The sequence below is a fragment of the Globicephala melas genome, chromosome 4, assembly GCF_963455315.2.
Source record: "Globicephala melas chromosome 4, mGloMel1.2, whole genome shotgun sequence".
Taxonomy (NCBI): Eukaryota; Metazoa; Chordata; class Mammalia; order Artiodactyla; family Delphinidae; genus Globicephala; species Globicephala melas.
Genome location: NC_083317.1, coordinates 65458160 through 65479569, shown reverse-complemented (window position 1 = coordinate 65479569; position 21410 = coordinate 65458160). Strand labels below are relative to the sequence as shown.

Genomic DNA, 21410 nt, shown 5'->3' with positions numbered 1-21410 from the left:
AACAGAAATATAGATCAATGGAACAGGATAGAAAGCCCAGAGATAAACCCACGCACTTATGGTCACCTTATCTTTGATAAAGGAGGCAGGAATGTACAGAGGAAAAAGGACAGCCGCTTCAATAAGTGATGCTGGGAAAACTGGACGGCTACCTGTAAAAGTATGAGATTAGAACACTCCCTAACACCATACACAAAAATAAACTCAAAATGGATTAAAGACCTAAATGTAAGGCCAGAAACTATTAAACTCTTAGAGGAAAACATAGGCAGAACACTCTATGACATAAATCACAGGAAGATCCTTTCTGACCCACCTCCCAGAGAAATGGAAATAAAAACAAACAATTGGGGCCTAATGAAACTTAAAAGGTTTTGCACAGCAAAGGAAACCATAAATAAGACCAAAAGACAACCCTCAGAATGGGAGAAAATATTTGCAAATGAAGCAAGTGACAAAGGATCCATCTCCAAAATTTTTAAGCAGCTCATGCAGCTCAATAACAAAAAAACAAACAACCCAAGCCAAAAATGGTCAGAAGACCTATATAGGCATTTCTCCAAATAAAATATACAGATTGCCAACAAACACATGAAAGAATGCTCAAAATCATTAATCATTAGAGAAATTCAAATCAAAACTACAATGAGATATCATCTCACACCAGTCAGAATGGCCATCATCAAAAAAATCTATAAACAATAAATGCTGGAGCAGATGTGCAGAAAAGGGAACACTCTTGCACTGCTGGTGGGAATGTGAATTGGTACAGCCGCTATGGAGAACAGTATGGAGGTTCCTTAAAAAACTACAAATAGAACTACCATATGACCCAGCTATCCCACTACTGGACATATACCCTAAGAAAACCATAATTCAAGAAGAGTCATGTACCAAAATGTTCATTGCAGCTCTATTTACAATAGCCCGGAGATGGAAACAACCTAAGTGCCCATCATCGGATGAACGGATAAAGAAGATGTGGCATATATATACAATATAATATTACTCAGCCATATAAAGAAATGAAACTGAGCTATTTGTAATGAGGTGGATGGACCTAGAGTCTGTCATACAGATTGAAGTAAGTCAGAAAGAGAAAGACAAATACTGTATGCTAACACATATATATGGAATCTAAGAAAAAAAAATGTCATGAAGAACCTAGGGGTAAGACAGGAATAAGACACAGACCTACTAGAGAATGGACTTGAGTATATGGGGAGGGGGGAAGGGTAAGCTGTGACAAAGTGAGAGAGTGGCATGGACATACATGCACTACCAAACATAAAATAGATAGCTAGTGGGAAGCAGCTGCATAGCACAGGTAGATCAGCTCGGTGCTTTGTGACGACCTAGAGGGGTGTGATAAGGAGGGTGGGAGGGAGGGAGAGGCAAGAGGGAAGAGATATGGGAACATATGTATAACTGATTCACTTTGTTGTAAAGCAGAAACTAACACACCATTATAAAGCAATTGTACTTCAATAAAGATGAAAAAGAAAAAAAAAAGAAAGGGAAGAACCTACAACCAAGATTACTCTACCCAGCAAGGATCTCATTCAGATTCGTTGGAGAAATCAAAAGCTTTACAGACAAGCAAAAGCTTACCAAACCAGCTCTACAACAAATGCTAAAGGAACTTCTCTAAGTGGGAAAAACAAGAGGAGAAAAGGACCTACAAAAACAAACCCAAAACAATTAAGAAAATGATCATAGGAACAAACATATCGATTATTACCTTAAACATGAATGGATTAAATGCTCCAACCAAAAGACACAGGCTTGCTGAAGGGATACAAAAAGAAGACCCTTATATATGTTGTCTACAAGAGACCCACTTCAGACCTAGGGACACAAACAGACTGAAATTGAGGGGATGGAAAAAGATATTCCATGCAAATGGAAATCAAAAGAAAGCTGGAGTAGCAATACTCATATAAGATAAAATAGACTTTAGAATAAAGAATGTTATAAGAGATAAGGAGTGACACTACGTAATGATCAAGGGATCAATCCAAGAAGATGATATAACAATTATAAATATACATGCACCCAACATCAGAGCACCTCAATACATAAGGCAACTGCTAACAGCTATAAAAGAAGAAATCAACAGTAACACAATAATAGTGGGGGAGTTTAACACCTCACTTACACCAATGGACAGATCATCTAAAGTGAAAATAAGGAAACAGAAGCTTTAAATGACACAATAGACCAGATAGATTTAATTGATATTTAAAGGCCATTCCATCCAAAAACAGCAGATTACTGTTTCTTCTCAAGTGTGCATGGAACATTCTCCAGGATAGATCACATCTTGGGTCACAGATCAAGCCTCAGTAAATTTCAGAAAATTGAAATCATATCAAGCATCTTTTGTGACAACAATGCTATGAGATTAGAAATGAATTACGGAAAAAACCGCAAAAAACACAAACACATGCAGGCTAAACAATACACTACTAAATAGTCAAGAGATCACTGAAGAAATCAAAGAGGAAATCAAAAATTACCTGGAGACAAATGACAATGAAAACATGACGATCCAAATCCTATGGGATGAAGCAAAAGCAGTTCTAAGAAGGAAGTTTATAGCTATACACACCTACCTCAAGAAACAAGAAAAATCTCAAATAAACAATCTAAACTTACAGCTAAAGGAACCAGAGAAAGAACAAACAAAACCCAAAGTTAGCAGAAGGAAAGAAATCATAAACATCAGAGCAGAAATGAATGAAATAGAAACAAAGAAAACAATAGCAAAGTTCAATAAAACTAAAAGCTGGTTCTTTGAGAAGATAAACAAACCTGATAAACCGTTAGCCAGACTCATGAAGAAAAAGAGGGAGAGGACTCTAATCAATACAAATAGAAATGAAAAAGGAAAAGTTAAAACAGACACTGCAGAAATACAAAGCATTCTAAGAAACTACTACAAGCAACTCTATGCCAATAAACAGGACAACCTGGAAGAAATGGACAAATTCTTAGAAAGGTATAACCTCCCAAGACTGAACCAGGAAGAAATAGAAAATATGAACAGACCAATCACAAGTAATGAAATTGAAACTGTGATTAAAAGTCTTCCAACAAACAAAAGTCCAGGACCAGATGGCTTCATAGGTGAATTCTATCAAACATTTAGAGAAGAGCTAACACCCATCCTTCTCAAACTCTTCCAAAAAATTGCAGAGGAAGGAACACTCCCAAACTCATTCTAGGAGGCCACCATTACCCTGATACCAAAACCAGAAAAAGATACTACAAAAGAAGAAAATTACAGACCAATATCACTGATGAATATAGATGCAAAACTCAACAAAATACTAGCAAACAGAATCCAGCAACACATTAAAAGGATCATACACCATGATCAAGTGGGATTTATCCCAGGGATGCAAGGATTCTTCAATATACGCACATCAATCAATGTGATAAACCATGTTAATGAATTAAAGGAGAAAAACCATATGGTCATCTCAATAGATGCAGAAAAAGCTTTCGACAAAATTCAACACCTATTTATGATAAAAACTCTCCGGAAAATAGGCATAGAGGGCACTTACCTCAACATAATAAAGGCCATATATGACAAACCCACCCCCAACATTGTTCTCAATGGTGAAAAACTGAAAGCATTTCCACTAGGATCAGGAACAAAATAAGGTTGTCCATTCTCACCACTATTATTCAACATAGTTTTGGAAGTTTCAGCCACAGCAATCAGAGAAGAAAAAGAAATAAAAGGAATCCAAGTTGGAAAAGAAGAAGTAAAACTGTCACTGTTTGCAGATGACATGATACTATACATAGAGAATCCTAAAGATGCCACCAGAAAACTACTAGAGCTAATCAATGAATTTGGTAAAGTTGCAGGATACAAAATTAACGCACAGAAATCTCTTGCATTCCTATATACTAATGATGAAAAATCTGAAAGAGAAATTAAGGAAACACTGCCATTGACCACTGTGACAAAAAGAACAAAATACCTAGGAATAAACCTACCTAGGGAGACAAAACACCTGTATGCAGAGAAGTATAAGACACTGTTGAAAGAAATTAAAGATGATATTAACAGATGGAGAGATATATCATGTTTTTGGACTGGAAGAATCAATATTGTGAAAATGACTATACTACCCCAAATAATCTACAGATTCAATGCAATCCTTACCAAATTATCTATGGCATTTTTTACAGAACTAGAACAAAAAAAATCTTAAAATTTGTATGGAGACACAAAAGACCCCAAATAGCCAAAGCAGTCTTGAGGGAAAAAAGCAGAGCTGGACGAATCAGACTCCCTGACTTCAGACTATACTACAAAGCTACAGTAATCAAGACAGTATGGTACTGGCACAAAAACAGAAATATAGATCAATGGAACAAGATAGAAAGCCCAGAGATCAACCCATGCACCTATGGTCAACTAATCTATGACAAAGGAGGCAAGGATATACAATGGAGAAAAGACAGTGTCTTCAATAAGTGGTGCTGGGAAAACTGGACGGCTACATGTAAAAGAATGAAATTAGAACACTCCCTAACACCATACTCAAAAATAAACTCAAAATGGATTAGAGACCTAAATGTAAGACCCGACACTATAAAACTCTTAGAGGAAAACAGAGGAAGAACACTCTCACATAAATCACAGCAAGATCTTTTTTGATCCACCTCCTAGAGTAATGGAAATAAAAACAAAAATAAAGAAATGGGACCTAATGAAACTTCAAAACTTTTGCACAGCAAAGGTAACCATAAACAAGATGAAAAGAAAACCCTCAGAATGGGAGAAAATATTTGCAAACGAATCAACGGACAAAGGATTAATCTCCAAAATATATAAACAGCTCATGCAGCTCAATATTAAAGAAACAAACAACCCAATCCAAAAATAGGCAGAAGACCTAAATAGACATTTCTCCAAAGAAGACATACAGATGGCCAAGAACATTAAAAGCTGCTCAACATCACTAATTATTAGAGAAATGCAAATCAAAACTACAATGAAGTATCACCTCACACCAGTTAGAATGGGCATCATCAGAAAATCTACAAACAACAAATGCTGGAGAGGGTGTGGAGAAACGGGATCCCTCTTGCACTGTTGGTGGGAATGTAAATTGATACAGCCACTATGGAGAACAGTATGGACGTTCCTTAAAAAACTAAAAATAGAATTACCATATGACCCAGCCATCGCACTACTGTGCATACACCCAGAGAAAACCGTAATTCAAAAAGACACATGCACCCCAGTGTTCATTGCAGCACTGTTTACAATAGCCAGGTCATGGAGGCAACCTAAATATCCATCAACAGATGAATGGATAAAGAAGATGTGGTACATATGTACAATGGAATATTACTCAGCCATAAAAAGGAACGAAATTGGGTCATTTGTAGAGATGTGGATGAATCTAGAGACTGTCATAATGAAGTAAGTCAGAAAGAGAAAAACAAATATCGCATATTAACACATATATGTGGAACCTAGAAAAATGGTACAGATGAACTGGTTTGCAGGACAGAAATTGAGACACAGATGTAGAGAACAATCATATGGACACCAAGAGGGGAAAGTGGCCGGGGGTTGGGGTGGTGGTGGGATGAATTGGGAGATTGGGTCTGACATGTACACTGATGTGTATAAAATTGATGACTAATAAGAACCTGCTGTATAAAAAAATATATACAATTAAAATTTTTTAAAAACCAATACAAACATTAAAAATAATGTTTATGATAAACAATAAAAAGAAACCCAATTAAAAAATAAGCAGAGTATCTGAATAGACATTTCTCCAAAAAAGATATACAAATAACATGAAAAGGTGACAAAATTCATTAATTATTAGACAAATACAAATCAAATCCACAGTGATATATCCCCTCACACACTCTAGGATGGCTACAATAAGAAAGATGGAAAATAACAAGAGATGGAAAAGATGTACAAAAATTGGAACACTCATACATTGCTGGTAGGAATGTAAAATAGTGCAGCCACTTTTAACAGTCTGGCAGTTCCTCAAAAAGTATGATATAGTTACCATGTGACGCAGAAATTACTCCTAGGTATACACCCAAGAAAACTATAAAACATGTACATGAATGTGCATATCAGCATTATTTATACAAAAATAGACAAAAAGTAGAAACAACTCAAATTTCCATCAACTGATACGTAGATTAACAAAATGTGGTATATCCACACAATGGAATATTATGCAAGCATAAAAAGTAAGTAAATACTGAGACATGCTCCAACATGGATGAACTTTGAAGACATTATGCTACATGAAAGAAGCCAAACACAAAAGGCCATATGTTGTATCGTTCTGTTTATATGAAATGTACAGAATAGGCAAATCCATATAAAGAAAGTAAATTAGCGGTTGCCAGGTGGTATGGGGAAGAGGGTAATTGGGTGTGACTGCTAATGGGTATGGGGTTTCTTCTGAGGATAATGAGAATGTTCTGGAATTAGACAGTGTTGATGGTAGAACAATCTTATAAGTATGCTACAAATAACTGAATTGTATACAAGGGTTAACTTTATGGTATGTGAATTATATCTCAAAGAAAGTAAATGATTCATACAGACTTTCTGAGACAAATAAAAACTGAAGGAGTTCATTTCCAGCAGACCTGCCCTGTAATAAATGGTAAAACAAGTTCTTCAGGCAGGAGAAAAATGACATACGTCAGAAACTTGGATCTATATAAGAAAGGAAGAGGGGAAAAGATGGAATAAATAAAGGTAAAATGAAATATTTTTTCTTATTTTTAATTGATCTAAAGGATAACTGTTAAATCATAGTGATAGTAAAAATGTATTGATAGTAAATGATATGACAGTAAAAATGTATTGGGTGATTATAGCATATGGATCAATGAAATGAATGAGCAATGTCACAGGGACAGTAGGGAGGAATTGGGAATAATCTACTATAAGGTATCTGCATGACACGTGTAGTTGCAGTATTATTTGAAGGTGGATTTAGATTATTTTATATGTAAAATCACATATACTATACTAGTTCACAAAGCAAGCCTCACTAAATTTCAAAGAATAGGTATCATACAGGCTAAGATCTCTGACGATAGAGCAATTGAGAAATTCATTAGAAAATTAGTTACAATTCCTGCATATTTGGAAATTTTAAACACATTGTTAAATACTCACAGGTCCAAAAATCACAATGGATGTTTTAAAAAATTAGATATTAATGATAATGCCAAACTATATGTCAAAACTAATGGGATGTACCAAAATCAGTGTTTTGAAGGAAATGGTTAGCTTTAAATATTATATAAAACTGATGACTGCCTGAAAATTATTGAGCTACATGTCTATTTTAAGTTAGGAAAAGAACCACAAAACTAACCCAAAGAAAGTAGAAAGAAAGATAAAATAAATATGAGTGGGAATTAATGTAACTGAAAAAAATTTACATAGAGAAAATCAACAAAATCAAAAGTTCAAATGTTTGAAAAAAATACCAAGAAAATAAACAAGCCTCCAGTAAAATTGATTAAGGAAAAAGAGTTAAAGCACAAATAAATAATATTATGAATGAAAAGAGTGGGCATGATTATAGATAAACACTAAAAAGATTTTAAAGTATTGATAATACTATCAACAACCATATGCAAAAAAATCTGAAAAGTTAGGTGAAACGGAATTTGTAAAGAAAATATAATTTACCAAAATGCTGCAGAAAGTTCTGTAAGTTGTAAGGAAATTGAAGGAGTGCTTACAATTTTTCCCATGAAGAAAACATCCGTCTCAGATAATTTTATATGAATATTCTACCAAACTGAAGAAAAAGATCATCTCAAACTTATTTAAACTCTTTTCAAAGTAGGAAAGAAGGAATACCCCCCAATTCATTTCAGAAGACCTGTATAACTCTGACACCGATGCCACATATAGTCAAACTGAGAAAGAAAAATAAGGCCATTTCACTCATGAATACAGAAAAAAAATTCTGAACAAAATGTCAGTAAATCAAATCCAATAACGTATAAAAATAATACATCCTGACCAAGTTATGTTCCTAATAAGTATGTGAGGACAGTTTAATATCTGTAAAAAACTATAAATATTCCCCATTACAATAATTTTTTAAAGAAAAAATATATAATTATCTCAATAGATACAGACAAAACATTTGATAAAAATCAACATAAACACATGATTAAAAAGCTTCAGTGAATTAGGAATAAAAGGGAACTTCCATACTCTAATAAAGAATATCTACCAAAAATCTTACAGAAAGTGAGAAAATGATAAACATAGAATTCAGAATCGGTAAATGGAGATGGGGATAATGTGGGAAAGAACCACACAGATATAAGTAAATGATTATCAAGGTCCTAATTTTTATCTTGAGTGTGGGCTCCCATGGATCTTTTATGCTATTACTAACTGAACAAACAAACATACATGGACCAGTGATGAGGGTATGTCTTAAATCAGTGAGTCTCAAAGTGTGGTTCCTGCAGCATCAGCATCCCCTAGAAACTTGCAAAAAAATGCAAGTAATCCAGCCCCACCCCTACTGAATCAGAAACTTTGGGGGTGAGGCCCAGCAACATGTGTTTTAACAAGCCCTCCAGGTGATTCTGATGCAGGCTAAAGATAGAGCACCACTGTCATATACTAAGGATTCAAATGTATCCAAGTGTGAACACCTATAGTCCAATTAACAAAAGAGAAAGCGAAGCTGACGGATGAAGCTATACAGCTGGCTCATGGGAGATGACCGTCAAACTTTCTCATTTAGTTGAGTTTAAACTAGATGAGTGGGATGCTGAACATGACTCCCTTTCTTCATGATGCCCTGGTAACAAATCTAAAAGGGAGAAAATGAGGCCTATTACACTATTAAAATCAACAGTAATCCTGAACCCTAGAAACTTGTTACACCTCAGTGTTGTGTCACATTTTATTGTGTAGCTCCAAAGTCAGAACAACTTTTAGAAAGTAGCGTGACTTCTGCAAATGGGGAGAATAACCTCTAAGAGGTTTCCCTACAGTTTGAAATGAGGGGGAAAAGCACTGATCGGCACAGCACAGGTAACTGGTAGGAAAGTCTAGAGAGGAGAAAGAATGTAGGCTTGTGTGTTGAGAACTACTGGACATTGCTGCCCAAGACAAAGTACAATTTTTGGAGTGTAGTATATCTCTGTAAAAGTCACACTAGAAGCATCTTGTCTTCCAGATAAGAATTATACCTTATGAAACTCTGCCAACTCATGGTCCATCCTTGCAGCCCTCTTTAGAAAACCATCTTTGGTGGTAGTGACTTTTGGTTTTGGAGATCTGATTCGGGGTTGTGTCACAAAATCTGGGAGACATGACTCAAGTTCGACTAATCCTGTAGGAAAGAAGTACATGTTTAGTATCCGGTACTTAAATACATCATTTGAAAGCATGCTGTTAATTTTAGTAGCTGTTTGCCAAGTGGTTTCATTTAGAATTATTGATAAGGTGTACCTCATATAATTGAATTGTCCCTGAAATATAAAGGAAATTTCTATATAATTAACTTATATTCTTGATGACTTAGATTATAAAATAAGAAATGCATTCTAAAATGAAAACATTGCCCTACAAAAATGTAACATTCCACAATAACAGACAGAAAATTATTGATCATATGAAACATGGCACCACCATTCTAAAGTGGATGTACACCAGGTTATCATATTCAGCTCTGGAGATGGTCAGCCAGAGGTGCAAGTTCAATTGTGTGAGCATCAACTCATGATCTTGGCCATGTGATACTCCAACCTCTCAACTGAAATTTAAATAATTTTAAAAAGCCTCTCTTGGACTTTATAACAGGTATAACCCTCTCCACTAATTTATCCCCTACTTATCCATCCCCTTGCCCACTAGTTTTCTGGCATTTCTTCATAAAGAGCCGATTTTATTATATATTTCTTGTTTGCTTCACAAACCTGGTATAAAATTTTTTCTATTTCATTTTTGCAAAACTTTGATTTTACTGACATTAAACATGTTTAAATGTTTAGTAGTTTACTGACTTTACTCCTTAACAAATTGTTGCATAGTGTATCCATTTATTTATTTGGGTCTTAGAAGTTTTTATTGGTTTCTATGAACTCATATTATTAATAATACTAAACATGTAATTGCTATTTCTTGCAAATATTTTAATTTTTGATTAGCTTTTAATCTAAACTGCTATATTTTATATATTTATATTTCTAAGATAATCCTCTTATACTAGACTTGTAATTATGTGAATTGCTTACCTTCATAGGTGTTGAGATAGTGGTTTTTTACTACAAAGTCCTCTGAGTTGTTGTCTGTGAAACGACCAAGGCGAGATAGAGGTCCATAGACCTGTGATGCATAATCAGAATAATCCTTGATGATATTTCTTCTCTCCAACTTCCCTTCTATATTCTTTCCCTTTCCCAAAAGTTTTCTGATTGCTAAAATAAAACATACCTCCATGACTATCTCCAAAATATTGTTCTGAATGGTCCAAATGCAGACTAGTAAACCATAGTTTTATTCACAGGAAGGCTACTGAACTGAATGAATTTCATTATGATCACTCACTGCAGCCAGAACACTTAAAACATATATCTGACATCTGTGTGATCCAGATTGTCATGAGACAGGTGGCCCTGACAGAAGGTGAATCAGCTAGTGTTCTCAATTGGTACTCATCAAAAATCTTTTATAACTGCATTCTAAGCTCTGGGCCAGAAAGAGGTATTCAATGAAAGTTTGTCAAATGAATGAAAGAAACTCAAAGTAACTGAAAACTACATGTTTTCAGTAGAGACTGAGGGAATTATTCTCTCCTAAGAGCATAATTAAAAGGGAAGGAAGACTACAGGTTCTTCAAAAATTTCTGTCCATCTTGGCTAACACCAGAATAAATCAGAATATATCCAAGCTTATAGATTTCAGAATTGTTTGGCAGTCTCAGCTGTACACTGTAGGAGTTTACTCATCTAAGGAGTCAGGCTTACTACTTCCACCTGTTCCTTTTCTTTCAATCCCATCACAGACCCATCCCCTTTTGAAGGCTCTACACCATGCACTCTCAATGGGTGTAAAACAATATGAGATTTTGAAGTCACAATTGAAAGAGGTGGTTGCACTTGCCACTGCTGCCTTTTGGATGTTATTTATATTTGATCCTCAGTGCTTCTGTGTGTGACTTGGGATTTCATAATTACATAAAAATAGTTTACATTTTAATAGTTATTTATAAAAATTAGTCAACCCATCATTGGTTGTATCTAGTACTGAAAAGAAAAAACTGTTGACCATATCTAAATGCATACCTAGCACCTAGTTAAGTAAAAAGTCATTTTCTCACACACACACAAAAATTCAGGGGCATATAACAGTGAGAACAGATAACAGGGACCTGACTTATCTGGGGGTGGGGGTCCTTGAAGGTCTCCCCTGAGGAAGTGACATTTGAGTTGTGCCTTAGCCTGGGTTCCCCCACAGGCAGAACCTGAGACGAAGGCATGCGTACAGGTAGTTTATTTGGGAAGGTGATCCCAGAGGGCAAGAGAGAGGGACAGGAGGAGTAAAAAAAAAAGAAAGTCAACCCATCACTAGTTATGTCAACTACTGAAAAGAAAAAATGTTGACAGTATCTAAATGCATAGGTGCAGCTAGTTAAGTTAAAAGTTATTTTCTCACATCAAGAAAAAGTTTAAAAGTTCACTAAAAATAATTTTTAAGGGATTAACTTAATTTTTTGTAATTGTTTTGCTAGGAAAAATATTTTGAATAATTTTTAATGTGATTACATTGCTATTATGTGTATAAACTGCTAATTTGCATATATAAGCGATGCATTACAATTTTTATAAGTAAATTAATTATATTAAAAGTCACTCAGCAAATATAGCAAATAAAGCTAAATGCTAATAAGTTAAATTTTCTTAATTTAAATTTTTTATTTAGTTATTCTTAATCCTCCACTGACTCCTCTTTTTATGTATAAAGTACAGATATATTTATAGTACATAAACAGATATGCAGTATACCTGTGGTATTAAAATTTCATGGCAGGGGGATGAATTGGAAAAAAGATGTCTGAATGTCTTTTTTAGTGGAAACAATGAAAAAAAGTTGAGAAACAGGGCTCTCTATCCAGGGCCTCAGCCCATGAATATGGGGAGCCCAACACCTACACACACAAACACACACACGCCCCATAATGTCAATAACTTGACTACCTGTTAGAACATAATTACTTGATTTTCTTAGTAAGGAATTTTCCTCCACCCTTCTACTTTTGAGAAATAACTCATCTCCTGTTCCTTATCTATTAACTAACAATAGGACCAAAAAAGAATTATATCACAGTTAAATCAGGTTTGGTCAAAGACCCAAAGCAGAGCCAACTTTTCCATTCTTTTCACGGTTCATACTGCACCATCACCTGATACGTGTGTGTGGTGAATCTGTGCCAACTTTGCCTCCTTCACCTCCTGCAGTTTAGACCACTGGGCATTCAAGCACGCCATGTTTACTTCATTTTGATTCTCATCACGCTTCTTCAGCAGCTCTTTTAGAACTTCCAGGCGAATCTCCTGCAGTCTTCAAGTAAATCACAAAACATAAAGAAGTCTACAATCTCTCAGATAGGGTGCTCTACTACAGAGAAAGGGAACACTTGCCATAAACAGAAGCTTCTCTTTGGGCTGGTATCATATTCATGTATCTTAAAAAGACCACTCTGGCAAAAGTGTGACAAATGAATTGGGGGTTTGGGGTGGCAACTCAATAGTGAGTCTCTGTATAAGAGGAATATGTATGGGTGTAGTTCTGAAGGACAAAAAAGAGTTTGCTAGGTAGATGGAGTAAAAAAGTGTTCTCCAGGCAGATGGGCCTAAGTGAACAGCGAATGTTTGTGCATAGTTCCAGGTGGACTGGTATTGCTGGAGGGTTAAGTAATAGGAGGAGTGAGAGAAAATGAGGTTGTGGCATGCAGCCTTAAGTGGTGAATGTGAAAATGCCAGCAGCTGACACATATAGATAATTATTCTTCGCTTCCCTTCCCTTCACCTTCACCTTGTTCTCCCAGGACTACCTTGCTTATGTGTACATATGACTTCAAAATTTGTACTTCAGACCAGGTATTTCTGAACTAGAACTTCTATCTACTTGAATCTCCAGCTATATCCCCTGACAACCTCAAAAAAACCTCACTCATTCTATTCCCCCGGAAATCTACCCCTTCTCTTAACCTTCTTCCCTCCTCTAATGATTCCTTCTCTAAAACACTTCTTACATCTGTTCCCTAGCCCACGTCTTTGTCATCTCTCTCCTGACTTGGACTCTGGTTGTTAGTCTAGTCTTTCCCCTTTCCAATCTTTGTTCCACATAGTGGTCAAGATTTTCCTTTCTAAAATGGAGATTTGAATATTTTACTCTTACTTAAAAATTTACACAGTAATTTATTCAGTCATTCATTTGTCAAATATTTATGCCAGGCAGGGAATAAACAATGGTGAACAAGATAAAATACGTTGTCTCAAGAAGCACTGTTCTAGTGGAGTAGACATATAAACCAACATTTACAACACAGGGAGATACATACCAGGCCAAAAGAATGAAAAGACTCCTGTGGGAGAAGAAATGGCAGAGCGCCTCTTCCAGCACTATTCCCAGTTGATCAAAGGGAAGGAGGGGGATGGTGGGGAAGCCTTCCTTCAGGAGCCATTAACTCAGCACTTGAGGATAAACAAGGGTTGAGATTTGCCACATTGACAAGGGAGAAGTGCAGCCTCAGCAGAGAGAGCTGAATATTCTACTCAGAAGGACTAGAGACAGGGCTTCCCTAGTGGCGCAGTGGTTGAGAGTCCGCCTGCCAATGCAGGGGACACGGGTTCGTGCCCCGGTCTGGGAGGATCCCACATGCCGCGGAGCAGCTGGGCCTGTGGACCATGGCCACTGAGCCTGCGTGTCTGAAGCCTGTGCTCCGCGACGGGAGAGGCCACAGCAGTGAGAGGCCTGCGAACCACAAAAAAAAAAAAAAAAAAAAGGACTAGAGACAGAGCAAACATGTTATACTGGTGGAGGTTCTCAAAGTGAATATACATGGGAGGGTAGGGAAACAGTGACAAGTAAATACAGGGAGGTAGGCGTTTTTAAAAATAAGCACACACCAACAGTCCCCTTTCTTTCTAGAGTTGGAAATCCTAGGTTCAATTCTCAACTTCATCACTTACCTCAGCCTCTTCAATCATAAAATGAACATAATAATAATATCCATCCCCTAAGGTTGTTGTGAACGTTAAATGAGTGAATGTACACAGCATGCTAGAACAGTAGTTCTCAAACTTGAGCATACATCAGATAACCTGGAGGACTTGCTATGACACAAATTGCTGTGTCCCGCCCCCTGATTCAGTAGGTCTGGGATGGAACCTGAGAATTTGCATTTCTAACAAGTTCTCAGGTAAGTGCTGATGCTACTCATCTGTGGACCACACTCTGAGCACTACTGGCTTAGAACTTAGCTCAAGCATGAAATAAGCCCTCTGTAAGTGTTGAATGCTTTATGAATATCATCATTATCATCTCCATCACCATCATCATCAATATTATCATCTACCTGATAGCTTTTTACTCATCCTTCTACATACAGCTCAGAAGCTACCTCATCTCAGTAATTTTCCCAAATATCTACTAAATATCTGTTAGTTCTCAAACAGAACTAACTGTTCTCCTGCCTGGGTTCCCCTAGCTCTTTGTGTATAGAGCAGCACATCACCTGAAGATACTGCCTGTGAGTTATTGGTTTTAAGGTCTTTCACTCCATCCCCACCCACCTGCCCCCCTTCCACCCCTCACCCCCTGTTCCAATGGTCCATAAGGAGCTCTGTCAGGGTAAAGCAGTTTCCTGTTTCCAGTCCTGAGGAGGGACTCAAAATATATTTATTAAAATTAACCTCAGTTTAACCAAAGTACTCATGTTCTCAGGTGATATCTTCATTCTGGCCGGATACATTTTTAATATTCTTAATGTCCTTCTGACAAGAATATTCCTCTTCAAATTGCAGCAATAAATTTAAATTTCTGCAGACAGGATTGAGTATGTGACACCTACTCTTCCCCAAACATTATTTTCTATTAAATTGCAAGCTTTTAACCAAACATCACAGTCTGCATTCAGGGTTAATCAGAAGGTGTTGCAAAAAGATAAACATATTTTGAATTCGGAACCACACTGAATCCCTAACTCTATTGGTCCCTAGCTTGCTTGCGTGTAAGCACACTGTCAGGGGCTTGGTAGTACTTCTGTGAGCAATGAAGTACCTCAGCACAGCCTGGAACAAATGGCACCCTCAAACTTCCTTTCCTTTCCTTCTTGCTAGGGAGCTGTAATTTTTTGGTCCTCATCATTTCTACATATTCCAGAGACAACCTCAGTACTGAAAATACATCAGTTAAAATGACTGAAAATTCAACGAGAAATACCTTAGCATATTATTACTTATGTACTATGAGCTCATCTCTTAATTGAAAAGTTCCACTGTTCGTCTTTTAAACAGAAAAATGCCTCATTGGCTATAGCTAGAACCCAAGGTGTACTGACGGTGAATCCAGTACCAGGGGGAAAGAGATGGGGTCAGCCAAGAGGCTGTTGGATGGATAGGAAGAGGGCCAAAGTCTAGGGACCATGGCACTGGGAATGAACAGAAAAGGACAGTTTGAAAGACATTTTTCAGAAATCAGTGGGATTCTAGGTAAGACCCTAAAGAGAAAAGGGAAGAGAAGAATCAGAGATGCCTTGAGGAATTGTTTAAATTTGGGTTCCACACTGAACTACACACACAAAGAAGGCATTATACATTTTTATATTATTGGAGAGAAAATTATAGAGCTATTGCTCCTGAAGCCCAATTTCCTAACTCTACAGATTAAGGATTGCTTTTAAACCCATACATTTGGGTAAACTCTCTATATGTTAAAAGTATTAACATTAATCCCATCTGTGCAGAAGCAATTATCTGGGTGATTAAGAACCTACTTTTCGATCTCCTGCTCTCTGAAGGCCCACTCCTTCCTCTCCATGGCATTCATCATCCTCCTCCTCTTCTCAAACTGGGAGGTGTCACTCAGAGTGGGGAGAGTGGCTTCCCAAGCACGCTTCTCCCGGGCACGTTCTATCATCTCTACCTCAGCTTGTCCTGCCGGGAGACCTCGACCTGGAAGATGAAGCAGAACACTTTAGAAACACACAGACAAACTCATGTACCTACCAGTATTTAATTTACTCCCTTTCAGTTCCTGTCCTCTTTAAATTCAAGGGTTATGACAGGATGAAATGATATCAGGATACATCTCCAGATGTGCCTCAGAGTTTATTATCTGCCCTGCACTGTCTCTTGTTAACAATTCAGCCAGAAGACATTTTAGTTACATGTAAGATGCTAGAAAGTATTTGAAGATATTAGGTGATTATGAAATAATCACACCTTGGAATGTCCTCTATTGGAAAAATCCATATTTTGAAATACAAAGAAATATCAAAATAACTTGCAGAAAGGTCATAGTTAGTATGTGGTGAAACTCAGAATTTGCAAATGGCAATCTGACCCTTATGGTCTTATGTATTACACTATACTCTCTCTCTAATAAAAACAAACATGAACTATACAGACAAGCCCACAGCTAATATCACACTCAACAGTGAAAGGCTAAAAGCTTTTCCTCTAAGATCAGGAAAAAGAAAATGGTGCACTCTCTCACCACTCCTTTTTACATAATACTGGAAGCCCTAGCCAGAGAAATCAAGCAAAAAAAAAAAAAAGAAAAAGAAAAAGGCATGCAAATCAGAAAGGAAGAAGTAAAATCATCTCCATTTGCAGATGACATGATCTTATGTAGAGAAAACTCTAAAGACTCTATCAAAAAACTGTTAGAACTAATAAATAAATAAAGTTGCAGGATACAAAATCAATACATGAAAATCAGTTGTATTTATACACACTAACAATATCTATAAAAGAAATAAAACTATTCCATTTACAATAGTATCAAAAACAATAAAATTCTTAGGAGTAAATTTAACCAAGGAGGTGAAAAATCTATACGGTGAAAACTATTAAAACATTGATGAAAAAAATTGAAGAAGACACAAGTAAAAAATATATATATATATCCCATGTTCATGGATTGGAAGAACTAATATTTTTAAAATGCTCCTACTAGGCAAAGCCATCCATAGATACATCCCTATCAAGATTCTAGTGGTGTTTTTCACAGAAATAGAAAAAACAATCCTAAAATTTATACGTAACCATAAAAGACCCATATAGCCAAAGCAATGTTAAGAAAGAACAAAATTGTAAGAAACACACTTCCTGATTTCAAACTATATTACAAAGCTACAGTAATCAGAACAGTATAGTACTGGCATAAAAACAGACACACAGAGCAATGGAACAGAATAAAGAGCCAGAAGTAAACCCATGCATGCGTAGTCAACTAATATTTGACAAGGGAGTCAAAAATAGTCAATAGGGAAAAGACAGTCTCTTCAATAAGTGGTGCTAGGAAAACTGGGTATTCACGTGCAGAAGAATGAAACTGGATCCTTATCTTACATTTTTCACAAAAATTAACTTGAAATGGATTAAAGACTTAAATGTAAAACGCTTAGAAGAAAAGATAAGGGAAAAGCTCCTTGATATTAGTCTTGGCAATGATATTTTGGATATGACACCAAAAGCACAAGCAACAACAACAAAAATAAACAAATTGGACTACATCAAACCAAAAATCTTCTACACAGCAAAAGAAACAATCAACAAAATGAAAAAGCAACCTATGAATTGGGCAAAAACATTTGCAAACCATATATCTGATAAGGGGTTATATTCTAAATATATTAGGAACAGATATTACTCAAAACAAAAAACAATGTGATTTTAAAATGGGCAAAAGACCTGAATAGACATTTTCCCAAAAAAGATACAGAGATGGCTAACAGGTACATGAAAAGGTGTTCAACATCACTAATCATCAGGGAATTGTAAATCAAAACTACAGTGAGATATCACCTCATGCCTGTTAGAATGGCTATTATCAAATAGAAGAGCGAGGACGCTCTCCTCTTCCAAGATGGACTGCATTCTGCCTATGGAATGTGTATCTCTGCTTTCATTTTACTATGGTTTAATTCTTTCTTGTGAGAAGCCACGGACCCTCACTTGGTGGCCTGTCCCAGGAACTCACCCGAGACCTGGGACATGACCACCCTCTTCAAGCCCCATTTTCTTGTAACCTCTTTACAAAGAATATTAATAAATCTACTTCTTACCCCCCCCCCAAAAAAAGACAAGCAATAACAAGTGCTGGCAAGGATGTGGAAAAAAGGAAACCCTTGTGCACTGTTGGGGGGAATGTAAATTAGTACAGTCATTATGGCAAATAGTTCCATAAGAATTCCATAGAGGTTCCTCAAAAAATTAAAAATAAAAAAAAAATTAAATTAAATTAAAAAAAAAAATTAAAAATAGAACTACCATATGATCTAGCAATTTCCCTTCTGGGTATATAGCTGAAGGAAATGAAATCACTACATCAAAGAGGTATCTGCACCCCATGTTCATTGCAGCATTATTTACAATAGTCAAGACATGGAAACAGCTGAAGTGTCTATCGGCAGATTAATGGATAAATAAAGTGATATATATAAGGCGATATATATATATATATATAGTGATATATATATATTCATTCACAAAAAAAGAAGAGAATCCTGCCATTTGTGATAACATGGATGAAACCTGAGGGCATTATGCTAAGCAAAATAAGTCAGTCAGAAACAGTTAAATACTGTATAATCTCATTATATCTAGAATCTAAAAAACTGAATTCACAGAAACAAAGTACACTGGTGGTTGCCAGGGGCAAAGTGGTGGGAGAAATGGGTGAAAGTGGTCAAAGGGTACAAACTTTCAGTTATAAGATGAATAAATTCTGGAGAGCTAATGTACAGCATGCTGACTACACTTAACAAAACTGTATTGTATACTTGAACGTTGCTAAGACTGAATCTTAAATGCTCTCACCACACACACACACAGAGTAAATATGTGGGGTGATAGATGTGTTAACTACCCTTATTGTGGTAATCATTTTGCAATATATATGTGTACCAAATCATCATGTAGTACATCTTAAACTTACACAATGTTACATGTCAATTATGTCTAAATGAAGCTAGGAAAAAGAACTATACATAAAGAAAATATAGTATTATTTTTAATTTAATATTTACATATGTGGTATTTTACTATAAATATTCTGTCACTTGCTTTTTTTATTCAGCTTTGTTTTGGGAATCTGGCCACGCTGATATATAGAGACGTAATTTCATTCTTCCATTGTAGGACTCTACCACAATTTAAGCTATCTGCTCAAACTGACATTTAGATTGGTTCTAATTTTTTTTTTTTTTTTTTTTTTGTGGTACGCGGGCCTCTTACTGTTGCGGCCTCTCCCTCTGCGGAGCACAGGCCCCGGACGCGCAGGCTCAGCGGCCATGGCTCACGGGCCCAGCCACTCCACGGCATGTGGGATCTTCCCGGACCGGGGCACGAACCCGTGTCCCCTGCATCGGCAGGCGGACTCTCAACCATTGCGCCACCAGGGAAGCCCTGGTTCTAATTTTTTGATTACACATAATAATGCTGCAACAAACATCTAATGCTGGTCTCATTATGCCCATGTATGAATTTCTCTAGGAACCTTAGAAGGATCTAGAGCCTAGCAACTAATCACAAAATACAATCATTTAAAATATTTCTGAATATTGCCAAATTTGCCTCCACAAAGCATATTTTTTCTCAAGCTTTCTGAGATTCTCCTGACCCTCTTCCACAGTCCATGCTACCTAGTCTCAGCTGCTTTTCACAGTCCTTCCAAGTATTTAGTGGTTCAAAGACTCATATATATGTGAGTTTCACTGAGAATGGAATTTGTTCTTGGGAGTTGTTCTTTTAGAGTTGTGCTTGTTGCTTTTATATAATTTCTGGGAAGAGAAAAGATGCTGATTTACATACATGGTTACACTGCGTGTAGAGATTTGGATTAGAATTGCTTGAAGATATAAAATACTTGTGAGAGAAATAATACCTATTCAAGCATGAGTCTTCCCATTTATAAACACTATGTTCCTTTTTTTTTTTGTCAAATCTTTGTGTATGTGCTTAAGGAACAATTTATATTTTTCTCCATAAATGCCTTGTGCATGTTTTATTAAGTGCTTTCCTGGGACTTTGTTATTTGTTGCTATTAAAAATATGATTTCCCAATAATATTTCTTTCTTTTTTTTTTTTTTTTTTTTGCGGTACACGGGCCTCTCACTGTTGTGGCCTCTCCCGTTGCGGAGCACAGGCTTTGGATGTGCAGGCTCAGCGGCCATGGCTCATGGGCCCAGCCGCTCCATGGCAGGTGGGATCCTCCTGGACCGGGGCACGAACCCGTGTCCCCTGCATCGGCAGGCAGACTCTCAACCACTGCACCACCAGGGAAGCCCTCAATAATATTTCTAATTACATATTGCTCATACATACAAAAATTACTGATATTTGTATGTTGGTTTCATAATAGGATACCTTATTAAACTGAGGTTCTTAGTTCTGATAACTTATTTCATTTGATTTTTCTATATGAGTACATTGTCTGCAAATATAGTTTTGCTTTTTCTTTCTAATCCTCATACCTAATTCTTCTTCTCTTATCTTACTACACTGACTCAATTATTTCTCTATCAGGATGCTATTACTGTCATATTGGGCAAACAATTAATTGTTGGATGAAACTGCCCCATGCAGGGCAGGATGTTTAGTATCCATGCCAGCCTACCTCCCCCAAACCCAACCCATTTGTCTCATCATTATTACATACAAAAATGCCACCCAGGTTTCCAAATGTCCCTGGGGTGGTGGGTCATAGCCTAGTTTAATAAGCTCTGGGCTAGGATCTTCTCTGCATTGCTAAATAATAATGGTGATAAAGGAATCACTGTCTTTTTCTTTATTTTAAGGGTAAAGCTTCTCAAGTCTCACCTTTAGTATATGTTTATCGAAGATAACCTTTATTAAGTTACCAAAATTCCCTTCTGATCTCAGCTTACTTAGAGTTTATAACATGAATGCATGTTGAATGTTATCAAACAGTACTTTTCCTGCACCTATAAAAGCATTTTTCTGACATTTTCTGTTAAAATGGTAAAATGCATTGGTTAGTTTTCTGATATTGTACTAAACTTGAATTTGTACAATTAACCCATTTGGTTATGATAAGTCATCTTTTTAAAATACTACAAGAGGGCTTCCCTGGTGGCAAAGTGGTTAAGAA

At 36.4% G+C, this 21410-nt stretch overlaps 1 protein-coding gene across 5 annotated transcripts in view; it reads right to left on the bottom strand.

Moving 5' to 3' along the window:
* Nucleotides 1-21410, bottom strand: part of CFAP91 (cilia and flagella associated protein 91) — a 152555-nt gene that overhangs the window by 87717 nt on the left and 43428 nt on the right. For all 5 annotated transcript variants that reach the window (XR_009563710.2, XM_060298121.2, XM_030857484.3 and 2 more), the window contains exons 7-10: nucleotides 16068-16245; nucleotides 12471-12628; nucleotides 10303-10485; nucleotides 9256-9398 (exon numbers count right to left, since the gene is read on the bottom strand). Coding sequence is in view for 4 of the 5 variants with exons in the window: in XM_060298121.2 (XP_060154104.1) it covers nucleotides 9256-9398; nucleotides 10303-10485; nucleotides 12471-12628; nucleotides 16068-16245 (662 nt within the window). In the remaining variant the exon portion in view is untranslated. The remainder of the gene's footprint in view (nucleotides 1-9255; nucleotides 9399-10302; nucleotides 10486-12470; nucleotides 12629-16067; nucleotides 16246-21410) is intronic.